General features: G+C 32.2%; 1 protein-coding gene across 5 annotated transcripts in view; it reads left to right on the top strand.

The window, feature by feature from the left end:
- CEP290 (centrosomal protein 290) overlaps window positions 1-13646 on the top strand; it is a 103019-nt gene extending 89373 nt beyond the window's left edge. For 4 of the 5 annotated variants that reach the window (XM_077111539.1, XM_077111540.1, XM_077111538.1 and 1 more), the window contains 9 exons: window positions 351-437; window positions 1847-2011; window positions 2661-2783; window positions 3792-3964; window positions 7853-7994; window positions 9089-9162; window positions 9691-9785; window positions 12245-12324; window positions 13214-13646. In XM_077111539.1, coding sequence (XP_076967654.1) covers window positions 351-437; window positions 1847-2011; window positions 2661-2783; window positions 3792-3964; window positions 7853-7994; window positions 9089-9162; window positions 9691-9785; window positions 12245-12324; window positions 13214-13444 — 1170 coding nt within the window. In that variant the 3' untranslated portion in view covers window positions 13445-13646. Of the gene's footprint in view, window positions 1-350; window positions 438-1846; window positions 2012-2660; window positions 2784-3778; window positions 3965-7852; window positions 7995-9088; window positions 9163-9690; window positions 9786-12244; window positions 12325-13213 lie in introns of those variants that run through there. The other variant, XM_077111542.1, reaches the window with a different exon arrangement.
- The last annotated feature ends 3 nt before the right edge of the window (window positions 13647-13649 follow it).

Genomic DNA, 13649 nt, shown 5'->3' with positions numbered 1-13649 from the left:
ATACTATGGTAAAAATGTGGACATATTTGTTAACAGTATATGTACAAAATATCCATGTATTAACACTCCTGTTTTCAACATACATCTTAGTTTAAATCCTTTTTGTTGGTGTAGAGACCCATTTGTTTACTTTGTCTATACAGTTAAAGAGATTAATAGTTCAAATGATGAATTATTCACCTTTCCTTTTCAAAGATAAAGCTAGGTTGACTTGTTACCTGTTTGGTGTTTTTTTTTTTTTTTTCACATGGGCAGGCACTGGGAACTGAACCCAAGTCTCAGGCATGTCAGGCGAGAACTCTGCCACTGAGCCACTGTTGTCAGCCCACCTATTTGTTTTTATCTTGTAGAATCAAGTAAGAGATTTGAAGGAAATGTGTGAATTTCTTAAGAGAGAAAAAGCAGAAGTTGAACGGAAACTTGGCCATGTTAGAGGGGTGAGTATTTAAGAATATGCTAAACATTTGTTTTGGTTTCTGAAGTTATTAACCAGAAATGGAAAAAAAAAAAACTTTATGTCATAATAGCAATGATATGCTTTACTAGAGCCTCTGGTTTCATTTATTATTCTGCTGCATCTACAATATATAACATCATTAAGCTTTCTTCCTCTGTGTTCCAAATTAATATCTTTTATCATCTGTCAACTCTGACATGTTTTTTTTGTTTGTTTAACTTTGACTCTCATCATCTCTCTCTTTTCATTGCATTTTCCTTCACATCTCGAAAACATTTAAATTCCAGGAACCCTGTTCATTGAAGTAACTACTAATTGCTCCTTGGTCCAATTCTAATGTTTTATAGCTATTTTTTATGATATCCATCACACCTTCTTTACATTGCTTTGTAATTAAGTCACCTAATTTGTTTTGTATTCTTGTATTTTTCTTCTCATCTTATTTTGTATGCACTTTGTACAATAAATAAATGTTGCATGTGAGGCCAAGGTCAAAGATTTAAGTCCCTCTTGACCTCATTTGAATGAGAGTCACAATAGGAAACATCATGATAATACTCATTCAGGTAAATATGTTAAATATAAAAATGTTAAAAATGATGAATTTGTTGAAAATATTGAGATTATTAGAAAATAATTCAGAACAAATATCTTTACTGACAGTAACATTTGTTGTGGTTATTAAAATCTATATGCTATTTTGACCTTTTATGTCTTAATTATGGAAATATATATTAATATTATGAAAAAGTTATATTTCAGGATTATTCATTGTATAGTGAAAATACTGACTAAAATGCAAAAAAATATATAGCATATAATTTTTCTCAATAATTTTAAATTATAAGCAATTAAAGTTATTATTGGGGACCCATATCTGTTGATATCTTGACATCAGGTTTTTAATTTCAGACATCGCTTCTATTTTTATTCAACAGAAACTGGATTTCTAAATGATGGCCTTTCTTAAGGAAAACTGCTTTTATTATTCTGCAGTTGGTATTTGATAATTCATGAGCTCTTTAAAAACATAGTTTCTCTTTTTTCATTTTATTCCCTATAAAGAAAGTTCTGGTGCACTGGGAAGAACATTAGCTAAATAGAATATTTAGGTTCTTAGGTTTATTCACTTGGATTAAACATCAAGGATAAACTTCTAGAGTTAGCTGTTACTTACTAGCTGCTCAGCTTTAGAAATATCCAATTCTCTGAGTCCTGATTTTCTTATAAAGTGAGGATTATAATTCTTACCTCATAGGGTTGTAGTAAGGATAAATTGAAGTAATATAAGCTTTGCTTTCAAATGTTAGAAGTTAATAACAATGGCTATATTATCTAAAACATTTGATTAAATATAACAAAATGCTAACATGTTCCTTTGTATAATAGTCTGGTAGAAGTGGAAAGACAGTCCCGGAACTAGAAAAAACCATTGGTTTAATGAAAAAAGTAGTTGAAAAAGTCCAGAGGGAAAATGAGCAGTTGAAAAAAGCATCAGGAATACTGACCAGTGAAAAAATGGCTAATATTGAGCTGGAAAATGAAAAGTTAAAGGTAATTTTTAAAATATGATTATTTTTAAGGGGTTATTTTACTATTATAGTTCTTGAATTTCTTAGGATAATTTAAAATATTGTCATACTGTGTAAAATGGTTTTAATGGGGGTACACAGGTGGTTCAGTGGTAGAATGCTTGCCTTCCATGCAGGAGACTCGGGTTTGATTACCAAACCATGCACCCCCCCCAAAAAAATGGCTCTAATGGGTGCAGTAGACATTTTATACATACAGAAAAATCTTAATTGGAGACAAAGGTAAGAGTAGTTACAGAGTAGCTCCACTTATTATTTCAAGACCATTGGATCTCACTTTGGCAGCATAAAATAATTAACTTCAACTCTTTTTTCTTTAAAACGCAGCTGCCCAAACCTAAACCCTAGATTGATTATAGATTATTTTAGAACAGGTCCCATTATAGATTTTGTGATTTTTTTCTTTTTTTCAAATCATCAGGTCATTCTAATGTGTATTAGGTTTGATAATCTCTGATGTGGATGACCAGAGTTCAAGGGAAAATGTTAATTCTAATCATGTTAGTTAGATATCATCTTTAAAACTATTTTGAATTAAGTTTTTTGAGTTTACAGGATCACCTTTCATTTTATTTCCTTATTTTGATGTATATAGTGCTTTTTATTACTAGGGTGAATTGGAAAAACTTAAACTTCATCTTGGACGTCAGTTGAGCATACACTATGAGTCCAAGACCAAAGGTGTGGAGAAGATTGTTGCTGAAAATGAAAGGCTCCGTAAAGAACTTAAAAAAGTATGATTTTATGATTTTTATTATTTATAATATTAAGTAATAAATGTTAGAAAAAAATGAAAATAAATCCTTGATATGAGAGTATCTATTCAAATAGACATGAAGAGATTTTTAGGAATTGTTTTCATGCCTGATATCATCATATCCTTTTACCATGAGGGACATTGAGGGTAAAAAAAAAATTAATAAATTTAGAAGCAGTATAATGTAGGAGCTAGATGGCCTGGAGTCAAATCCTTTCTCTATCTCTTATTAACTGAAAGAACCATGGCAAATTATTTAATCCCTCTCCTAGTTTCTTCATCTATTAAATTGTGAGTAATAATTATTCCTAACACATTTCACAAGGCGGCTGTAGGTTCAAATGAGTGAATATTTGTGTATGGACTTTGAACAAGGGAGTATATAAAAGTGTTTTGTTAAACAAACAATAAGATTCCTTTCTATTTAATGGTAGATACATTCCTTGTCCAAGATAAATAAGTACTATTTATATGGATGATGTAGTGGATAATTTAAATTAATAATTTTAAACTACATGGAACAGTATCTGAATATTGTGAGTCCAGAGTGATAATACACTTAGAATTTGAATGTTACATAGTGGAAATGTTCTGTGTAACTTGCATGTGGATTTATTTCTGTTTTATAGCTAAGTCTCTCAAGTACTGAGTAAAAATAAAATATCTTAAATGTGTAAAGACAAACTGTCCCATTATTTTAAAAATACTACAGAGAAACAAAATGACAAATAGATTTAAATAAACACTAGAGTAAAAATTTCTTCCAACTTTATTTACATGTGCTCTACTAATTATGACCATACTGCTGCTTTAGAGTGAAGGAAACCTTAAATTTTTATTGAAATTTTAAACAGCATTTAGAATTCCACATTATTTTTCTCCCAATTTGTAATGATAATTTTGATTATCATACATAGATGCATTGCCTCTATGAATGAGTACAATTATGTTATGTAATAATGTTCTAATTAGATTTTAATGGTAGGAAACTGAAGCTGCAGAGAAATGGAGGATAGCTAAGAATAATTTAGAGATATTAAATGAGAAGATGACAGTTCAACTCGAAGAGACTGGTAAGAGATTACAGTTTGCAGAAAGTAGAGGTCTACAGCTCGAAGGTGCTGACAGCAAGACCTGGAAATCAATTGTTGTTACAAGGTAGGAACACATAGTTTAAAACATATACAAAGTTGAATTAGCTCTATTTTTGGCTCATTGTTTTAAAAGAATATGACACTACTCTGATTAGCTTAATTCTTTCTTGATGTACAGTTTGTTTGATCGTTTGTTTTAACATAATACTTAACCTTTTTCTGTTTTAGCATTGCCAAAGAGTGTTTTTTTATCTTCTGTTTTGTTTTTTTTTGCCCATGGTCCGGGAATTGAACCTGCGTCTCCTGCGTGAAAGGCAAGCATTCTGTCACTGAGCCAAAGAGTGTTTTGTTCTTTAAAATGTTTAGTTTGTGTGTCAGGGCATGGAATAGAGCAGAGATAGAGCTGTGCTGAGGAAGTTGGGCTGGTCATCATGAAGCTGCTATTATCTAAGAGTCTATGCTGATGGTGCCCAGTTTCTCCTGGATGCTTCTTTTCTCTGTCTACAACTTCAGCATCTTATTTTGTTCATTTTCTCCCCCGAATATAAACTAGTTACAATTGAGATGACCTATCACAGACTGTGGCATGCTGGATCTGGTTTGTGTTGCACTGCTTTAGGAGCATTTTTAGAGAATTATCTCATAATATAGCCCCTGTTGAGCACCAGCTTTATGTCTTATTGCCCTCTGCTTTCTGATACTTGATTTTCTTCCACCTCATGAACCTTTTCAACAAATATTTGGGATTTCTGCCTGTGAAACTAATCTGTGTGTCTGTGAAAGAGGTGTGTGGCGTTCACAGGATTTTCCTATGCCCATCATCACTGGTGGTTGGTTTATCATGGTCATAACTAAGCCAAAGGCTCTGAAACTCTCAATTCCCACTTAAGTAGCTGATTGTAGGAGTCTGGAAGCCAGAGACCAATGGGATCCTGCCCATGTCCTTCCCACTAAAGCCATCCTTTATGGAGTTCTGTTCTTTACTCACTAGCACATCTGCTGCTCACCAATTCAAAAGGCAAACTCATCTTCATCTTACCATACCCAGAGTTCCTTGTATGTACACATGCCATTTTACCTACCTCCTGTTTGGAGTGTCCTTAGTGTGAGCTGGGATGGTAACCACTATCACTGTATCTAAAATGAGAGCCTCACTGTCAAGCAATAGCAAGTCCCACAGGGCCTGCTTCACTACATTTGTCCCTGTCAACCATATATCTAAGTAAAGAATAGAAAGGGTAAAAAGAAGGACAATCTAAGTAGTTAGACAATCCTGGAGAACAGATGCCTGGTTGCTGTCATAATATCATAGCTAGAGTACTCAGAATTCATTCCTCCCTCACTCAAGCCCTTACTTTTTTCAACAAACAGAAAAATAAGCCTATGCCAGAGGAATAATACAAGGGTTAAGTGAAATATCAAGTGTGATGATGTGAAGTAGGGAAGGGATCTCTTTTGTTTGGTAGGACCTCAGCAGTCACTCTCAGTCAGAAATCCTATTAGTTGATTTCCGATAAGTCCTTTATTTCCTTCCATAATCACATATGAATTCCAAAAGAATTTTGAGTTACTTCGAGATTGATTTATTCAGCTGGTTATTACTTAATACCTGCTACCTGCCAGGCACTATGCTTCATGCTGGAGTTCCTTCTGAAATACCTACCTTGCCAGGTCCTTCTGAGATTCAGTTAGCTTCCTTGGCTTAAAAATACTAAATCTTGCTGTGAACCTAAGACCTTAATTACACCCCTACTATGGGCTCAAATGGAGATAATAAACCCTATCCTTCCTTTTCTGTAAGAGCTCTGTAAGGCTGGAAAAGAGATTGCTAACATGAAAAGGTTTATAAAGTTTATAAACAGTCCGGAGGGGGGATGATATTTTTAACCATTATTGAAGATGGCTTTGAAATTTAGATCATTTATATGTTTTTAATCTGAGAACTGTACAAGTAATTAAGCACAGAATGGGCCTTTAGTAAACCCTTTTAGTCCAAGTAGAAACCTCTGGAAGGATGAAGGCTCATTCTGATCCTTGACCTCAAACCTCCCTAAACACACACACACAATTTTGTATTCCAGGACCATTTATATTTTAAAATTGACTGACATAAATTCCATATATTTTCTTACAACTTTATAAATCTCTTATTTGTAGTCCCCTATTTCTTTCCTAATGCTATCTATGTCTCTTTTCCTTTATCTTCATTAGCCTTGAGTTTCAGTGAGGAAGTGTACAGTATTAGTTAAGCGCACAGACTCTGTAATGAAATTATCTGTTTGAAACTGGGCCTCGGTTTCCTCATCTGTAAAATGGGGATTGTATTTGTACTTACCTTAGGTTGTTAATAAAGACTAAATTAGTTAATTTAGTATTAGTGTTGTATCTACTATGTGAAATTACTTGTTACATAGTAGATACTGGTTGTTATAACTTCACCTTGCTAGAGATTTGACTAGTTTTTTTTTTTTAAGAGCATGTCAATTTTTCATTTGTTTTCCATTGTACTAATTTTGTTAGTATTCTTTTTTCAACTTTAATTTTGCTTAATTTTGTTTGTATTGTCTTCATTTTCAACTTTTTTGAGCTGTTCTTTTTCTAAAATCTATGCTGAAAATTTGGCACATTAACATTCAGTCCTCTTTTCTGACATAGAAAACTATAAATTTGCCCTTGAGTATTTACTTTAGCTGCAATAGAAAGTTTTAATACCGAGCTCTCATTACCATTTAATTCTCAACGTTTTTTTCCTTCTGTTAATTATTTTTTCCCAAGTATAGTTTTTAGAAGTTCTTTTAGCAAGTCTTACTTGTCACTGTCTTTCTGAAAATGTCTCTATTAAGCTTTTAGTTTTGAACAGTTTAGTTAGAAACAGATTTCTCTCAAAACCAAATATACCATTCCATATTTTCTAATCTTCATTATTGCAGTTGGGAAATCTGTTGTCAGGTATTGTCATTCCTTTATGGGTACTTATTTGTTTCTTTCTTATTTAGTTTAATGCCTTTGTGTTTGTGTTACTATGAGTTTCAAGCTGTATTGTGAACTTACTTTTATTTATAATGCTTGGGACTTATTGTGCTTCAGTACAGACATCTTTCCTCGACTCCAAAAGATTCTTAATAATTATTTATTCAGGTGTTGCCACATCTCCCCCGTTCTTTCTATTTTCTCCTTTTTGAATTTCTATTAAAAATGGTCATAACTTCTCAGTCTATAATTCCATATCCCATAAATATTCTTTCATCTTTCACTTGTCACTCTGGTATATTACAGATGTTTTAACTGGATGTTTCTTCTATTTCAGTAATTCTTCATATCTAATATGTTGTTTTACTCAGCCAATTAATTTTTAACTTGAATGACTATTTTTCCACTAGATGTTCCTTTTTTTTTTTCTTCAGATGTTTGCTCTTTAGTATAAAATAGTGTTTTAGTTTAAAAGCATCCTCTGATTAAGGACAATTTCTTTTAACCATTTTATTTCTCATTTTTTCATATGTAAAATGGGGATGATAGTAGTACCTACTTCAGAGTGCTATATTCAGCATTAAATGAGTTTGTAGATTCAGAAACACATAAAATAGTAGCTGTACTTATAAACAGTAAATTCTATTCATTTTTTGTATTTAATGATTATAAAAATGTTTGATATTCCTTATAAGATTGTTCTATTCAAGTTTGACATGTCTGCTTGTTTTCAATATGAAATTTGGAATTTATGGGGCCATATGTATGGAAATCCCATGTAACCTAGATTTCTTTGGTCCAACTGTTAATTTAGGGATAGTTACTTATCTCATCACCTGTTAATGCTAAATAAATACGTAGCAAAAGGTTTGGCTAGAAGAAACAGTGTATTTCTTCATTATTTCTATGTTATAATTTGAATTGGGTTTTAAATCAAGAGAAATCATTTGCCATTTTACATTTTTTTTCTTTATGCCTATAGAATGTATGAAACTAAGTTAAAAGAACTAGAAACTGATATTGCCAAAAAAAATCAAAGCATTACTGATCTTAAACAGCTTGTAAGAGAATCAACAGAGAGAGAACAAAAAGTTAAGAAATATACCGAAGACCTTGAGCAGCAGGCAAGTAATGTAACTTTTCCTTACACAATGAAATGATACATTATATTTCAAGCCACTCCTTGGCATTTTCTATTTTGTAGATAAAAGGAACTCTTGATTAATTTTTCTTTAAGAAGGCCCATTTAAGAGAATGGTACCACCATTCACCCATTTGTTTAAGCCAAAATTGGATCATCATTGACTCTTTCTTTTAATAACCCTTCATCTTTTTCATCATTAAATCATATCAGCTCTATTTTCATAGTATCTCCCATATAACTTCTCAGCATCTCTGTCTCTACTATTATTTCACACCTCAACTACTGGAATAATTTTCTAACTTGTCTCTTTGGCTCTTGGATTTTCACACCCTCTCCCTAACCGTGGTCTATTCTCCACAGAGCTGCCAAATGATCCTTTTAAAGCATAAAACAAATCATAGCAGTCCTTTCCTCAGAATCTTCTCATAGTTTTCCATTACCCTTGGATAAAAAATTTCAAGTTCTTTGCATAGCCTACAAGAAACTTCATGTTCTCACACCTGGTTTCCTCTACAGCCTCAACCTCTGTTTTCCCCCATTTATAGTGTTTTAGCTGCATTGATTTTCTTTCAGTCCTTTTAAATTCATCCAAGCTTCATGGCCTTATACTTGTTTCCTCTGTTTAGAGCATTATTACTTAAATACCCTCATTGCCCATTCCCTCAATTCATGATACTGCTTAAATACAGTGTCCTCAGAGGTCTTCCTAAACAGTATATGCTACTTTCCACCACCATCTTCCCTTGGATTAGTTTTCTTGATAATCCTTCCTACCATCTGGCACTTTATCACATCATGTTTCACATTATATCACTTGTTCTTGGTCTTTCCCCACTAAAAATGTAAGAACAGCACAAGAAGAGACTTTGTGTCTTGTTCGCTGTTGTATTCTCAGTGCCTGGAAGGTAGATGTTAATTGTTGAATGAATGTAAATAAACTAAAATAGAAATGTATTTATGTGTGCTTTAGAAAACTCAATTTTTAATATTATGCTTTATTAAAAATGGGTTTCTTTACAGAACCTCTTATTACCATGTCAGATTTTATCTTCTAACTTCTCTTTATACCCAAAGATTGAGATTCTCAAATATGTTCCTGAAGGTGATAAGACAGAGCAAGGCCTTAACCAGGAGCTTCAAGTTCTTAGGTACATTTTATATGCTCATATGAATACTTTTTTTTTCTTTTTCTTCTTCTTTTCTTTTTTTTAATTCAACCTTGCTGCTTAATAGACTGGTCAGGTCTTTTTTTCATCTTGTTAATGCCAATTAGTTTTACAGAATGTGTACTGAGAAAAGCCTTAACCCAATCCTAATATATGTTTGTAATTTAGTTCTAATTCTTCTAATTACATAGAATATATTAAACCTTAGCTTTCCAGAGGCACATAACAAATCAAAGAGAGAAAAATATATATTTTTTCTAATTCCAGGGGCGTTAGCTTACTCTCATTAGGTTCCTCCCATGGGTAAACTACTCAAGTAGGTTATTAAGAAAAAAATGAAGACTTTTGATTCCATGCTGTTTGGGAATTGTTACTGCAGCACTGCAAATGAATAAATGTTTACCTTTATAAATGTTAGCAAGTTCTGAGCATAGTACATCACTAGTTCATAAGAAATGGCCATGAATTGTGTTCTTTTTTTTTTTTTAATTTACTATCATTATGTTTTAGATTAGCTAATAGTCAGCTTGAAAAAGAAAAAGCAGAATTAATCCATCAGATAGAAGTGAACAAAGACGCAAGTGGAGCAGAAAGCACCATACCTGGTAATGTATTTCATCACATTTATAGCATATTAACTACCCCAATTATTGGATTGGTGTTTGCCTTTTTTGGTTTGTTGAAATTTTTGGTACTGTCTTCCTATAAAATTAAATCCCTCATATGAATTTTAGTACTGTGTTTTTTCCTCCATGCCACACAAATATTCCCATTGTGCCTTTCTGAATTGTTGGTACTGTAGATTAGCAAGTATCCAAGTGTTTTTCTCCTCGTGTTCCACCTGCGTGTTACAAATTCATTTAAGGTAAAATGCTAAGCAGTGACTATCAGATCTGAAGCTTCCAGATTCTAAGTATTGGCCCTTTTAAGTTTTTTCAGTGTTATATTTTAAATGTTACTTGCCATTTTAATATGACTTTGAAAAATACAAGTATCGCCCATACCTCTTTTTCCTTCTGAAAAATAAGTCTATCCTCTAGCCTTTTCATTCCCAATCAGAATAAGTGTTACAAATCATTCTACTTCTGTGTACATATATATACCTACATACACACACACACACACACGATGTATGTATGTATGTATGATTTTGCTTAGTTGTACATATATATATATATATATATATATATATGAATATATATATATATATACTTTTTGGGTGGTGATACAAATTTGGACTTGTGCTATACACATTTATAACTTGTCTTTATCAATTTTTTGTGGATATCTTCCAAGATCTATCATACAGATCTGTTTCATTGTTTCCAAAATTCCAAAGTTTACTACTGTATGGATAAACCAAACTGATGCATATATACACACACACCTTTTGCCACTGGGTATTTAATTTCCAAGATTTTATTACAAAATACTATAATCTGAATTTTTAAATAATTCATAGAGCTTTCTCAGTATCCTGTATTGAGTCCTATCTAGTCCCATTACTACTTTGTATTGAAACTAGCATATTGATGTTTACCAGACATTATGCTAAGTGCTTTATAAGTATTCTATGATTGAATTTTTATAACACTGTGTGGTGGGTACAGCTGTCTCCATTTTGCATGTGGTAAAGCAGATTCAAAGAGATTAAGTAACTTGTCCTCAAAGTTAAAACAGCTAGGAAGCGATAGAAGCAGCAAGATATATATCTATGAAGCTCTAACACTGCTCCCTGCTCTTGTCTCTCAGTGACTGAAAGTACATATGTAAATATTTTTTGACTTATCTCTTATATGAGTCACCTGTGTGTGCTGGACTGGACAGTACCAAATACCTGTTAATAATGTTGACATTAGACAAGTCTTCTAATCTTACCCCCACATCTCTTATCTTCTTTACACAGGTAGGTACTGGCATATTTCAAAGATTTAAGGCTCAAAATCAAACCAAAACTGTTTTGTAATGCTAAAGCACTACTATTTTAGTTACATAACTTTTGGAAAATCCTATATACAATTCACTTTTTCTGCATTATTTTATTACCAGTCTGTGTCAATATAACATCCCATTTAAGACAAGTCTAAAAAACCATTAGCACTTTGCATAAAGGTGAGGGAAACCATGAAAAATAGGGCTTTGCCTTCAAAAGGAAGATGGGTTCTGCTGTTTCTAATCCCATAAAGATAAGGAAACTATTTTCTCCCCATCTCTATCCTTCTGTCTACGCGTTATTAGGAAACCATCCAAGGGTAACTTAGTAGAACAATATGCTTGTTGTCCTCTTCATGAGAATTTGCTGCCCATTTTACCGTAAACTTTAGTGTTACTTTTAAAAATTTTCCTGCTCAATGACTACAAAATGACATGATACATTATATCTAGTCTTTAAAAAGGTATATTTAGCAAAAATGGCATTAAAGTAAAAATTTTATTTTCTTCATTACGAATTATATAATTAGAGGTGTAACTCATTTTAAAATTACAATTAATGTTAACACTTTGGAGTTCGGGTTTAATAAATTAAACTGAAGTCTTTGCATAATTTTTTTTTCTACCACAGTATTCAGGCCATGTTATATTCATCTTTGTTTTATATCCTACCTACTAGTGTTTTTCACGTGGTAATTTTACAATAAGTGTGTATTAATCTATATGGAACAGCCAGTGCTTAGTTAAGTGGCAGAAGTGTTTGGCCAGCTTAGATGTTTCAGCTCCTTACTTAACAGTCTGCTTTTCTTCTATTGTAATATATACCTACCAAATTTTCCTGGAGACTTTTCTCTGGAAAATAAGAATTTCTTCCTTCAAGAATTCTTCAACCTGTGTACTTTTAATACCTAGCAGATGCCTCTCTTCTTTTTGCCTGCTATAGAATTACAATACCTTATAGAACCAGCTAGCCTTATTCACTGCCTGAAAAATGTTTCAGCTGTAAAATGTCATACTTTCCAGGTGCTATGTTTCTTAAGTTTTCTTCTTACTCTCTGAAACAAGTCTTTATCTTGAACTTATATGTGGTAAAATGGAAGACTACATCTCATTTTTGTAACTGTTTTGGCAGATACTGATCAAATAAAGGAAAAGATAAAAGATCTAGAAACACAGCTCAAAACTTCAGATCTAGAAAAGCAGCATTTAAAGGTAATATTTAATTATGCTTAGTTATAGAACTATAAATGTTTCTTGGAAACTTTTTATAACCACCATCTTTAAGAATGTATACTAAAAATTCCTGGAATTAAATTTTTTTTGGTTGCCTGGTCTGGGAATTGAGCCCACATCTCCAGCATGGAAAGCAAGCACTCGACCGCTGAACCACCCAGGCACCTGGAATTAAATTTTATACTTACAATATTTGATTCTGACATTGGATTAATTGTTCATCAGATGATGTGTATTAAACAATAGCTACAACAAAATCCAGACAAAATGAATAGAAAGAATTAAAAAGTACATTTATTTTTTTTGTCACAAAAATAGCTCATCATTTCAATATTTTAAGTTTGGGGTCATGTTGGGTCTTTGATACCTTTTGAAATTCTTTTCAGAATTTTCTCTTTAGGGTATAGTTTTCTTTTAAAAAAATATATTTGTTGTGCTTTACCTCTGTTAAAACTCTGTTGGTAAACAGAACATAAGGGTATGAATATAAGGGCAAAATTAACCAAAATAACGTCAATGCTATGACTAGCCACGTTTTTTTGACTGCCTCATTGACACTATCTGCTATGCTCTGGGAGAAAGATTAAGTCCCACCATAATCTATAGGAGCTGATAAATTTTAGTCAAAGACTAGAATATAACTTACAGAACAAATAATATGATTTGATAGTTAACAATTCAGTTATTCATATTGTACAATGTAACTTTATTAACACAATCTTAAGAAAATGCTTCTGCTTTTAGAACTACTATACTTGACTTTATAGATTACCTTGGCTTTTATGTTCATATTTAGGTCTCTTTAGCTCAAACCTAAAACATGTTTTATATTCCTATGTGATTATTAAAGATAACATGTTTCTATTAGGAGGACATAAAAAAATTGAAAAAAGAACTGGAAAATTTTGACCCTTCATTTTTTGAAGAAATTGAAGATCTGAAGTATAACTATAAAGAAGAAGTGAAAAAAAATCTTCTCTTAGAAGAGAAGATTAAAAAGCTTTATGCACAATTTGGAGTTGAATCAACTAGTCCTTTTGATGATTCAGAACAGTTTGAAGATGAAGAGGAAAGTCCTCTTACTTTCCCTATTCATTAATGACCACCTATAACTGCAACTTTACTCAGCTGTTTTCTAAAGTTTTAAGTTAAAAAACCCCATCAAGAAAATCAGGCAGTCTGTGAACTATGGAATATCCTTCTCACTATCTTATGCTTTTACCCAAATTGGGACTTTTCAGTAAATAAAATTATTTGAAACTTTTAAATCATTAGGAAAGTATATTTTTGAAGATTTTTAAAGT

Source organism: Tamandua tetradactyla, chromosome 7, assembly GCF_023851605.1.
Source record: "Tamandua tetradactyla isolate mTamTet1 chromosome 7, mTamTet1.pri, whole genome shotgun sequence".
Taxonomy (NCBI): domain Eukaryota; kingdom Metazoa; phylum Chordata; class Mammalia; order Pilosa; family Myrmecophagidae; genus Tamandua; species Tamandua tetradactyla.
This window is presented reverse-complemented; position numbering and strand designations above follow the sequence as displayed.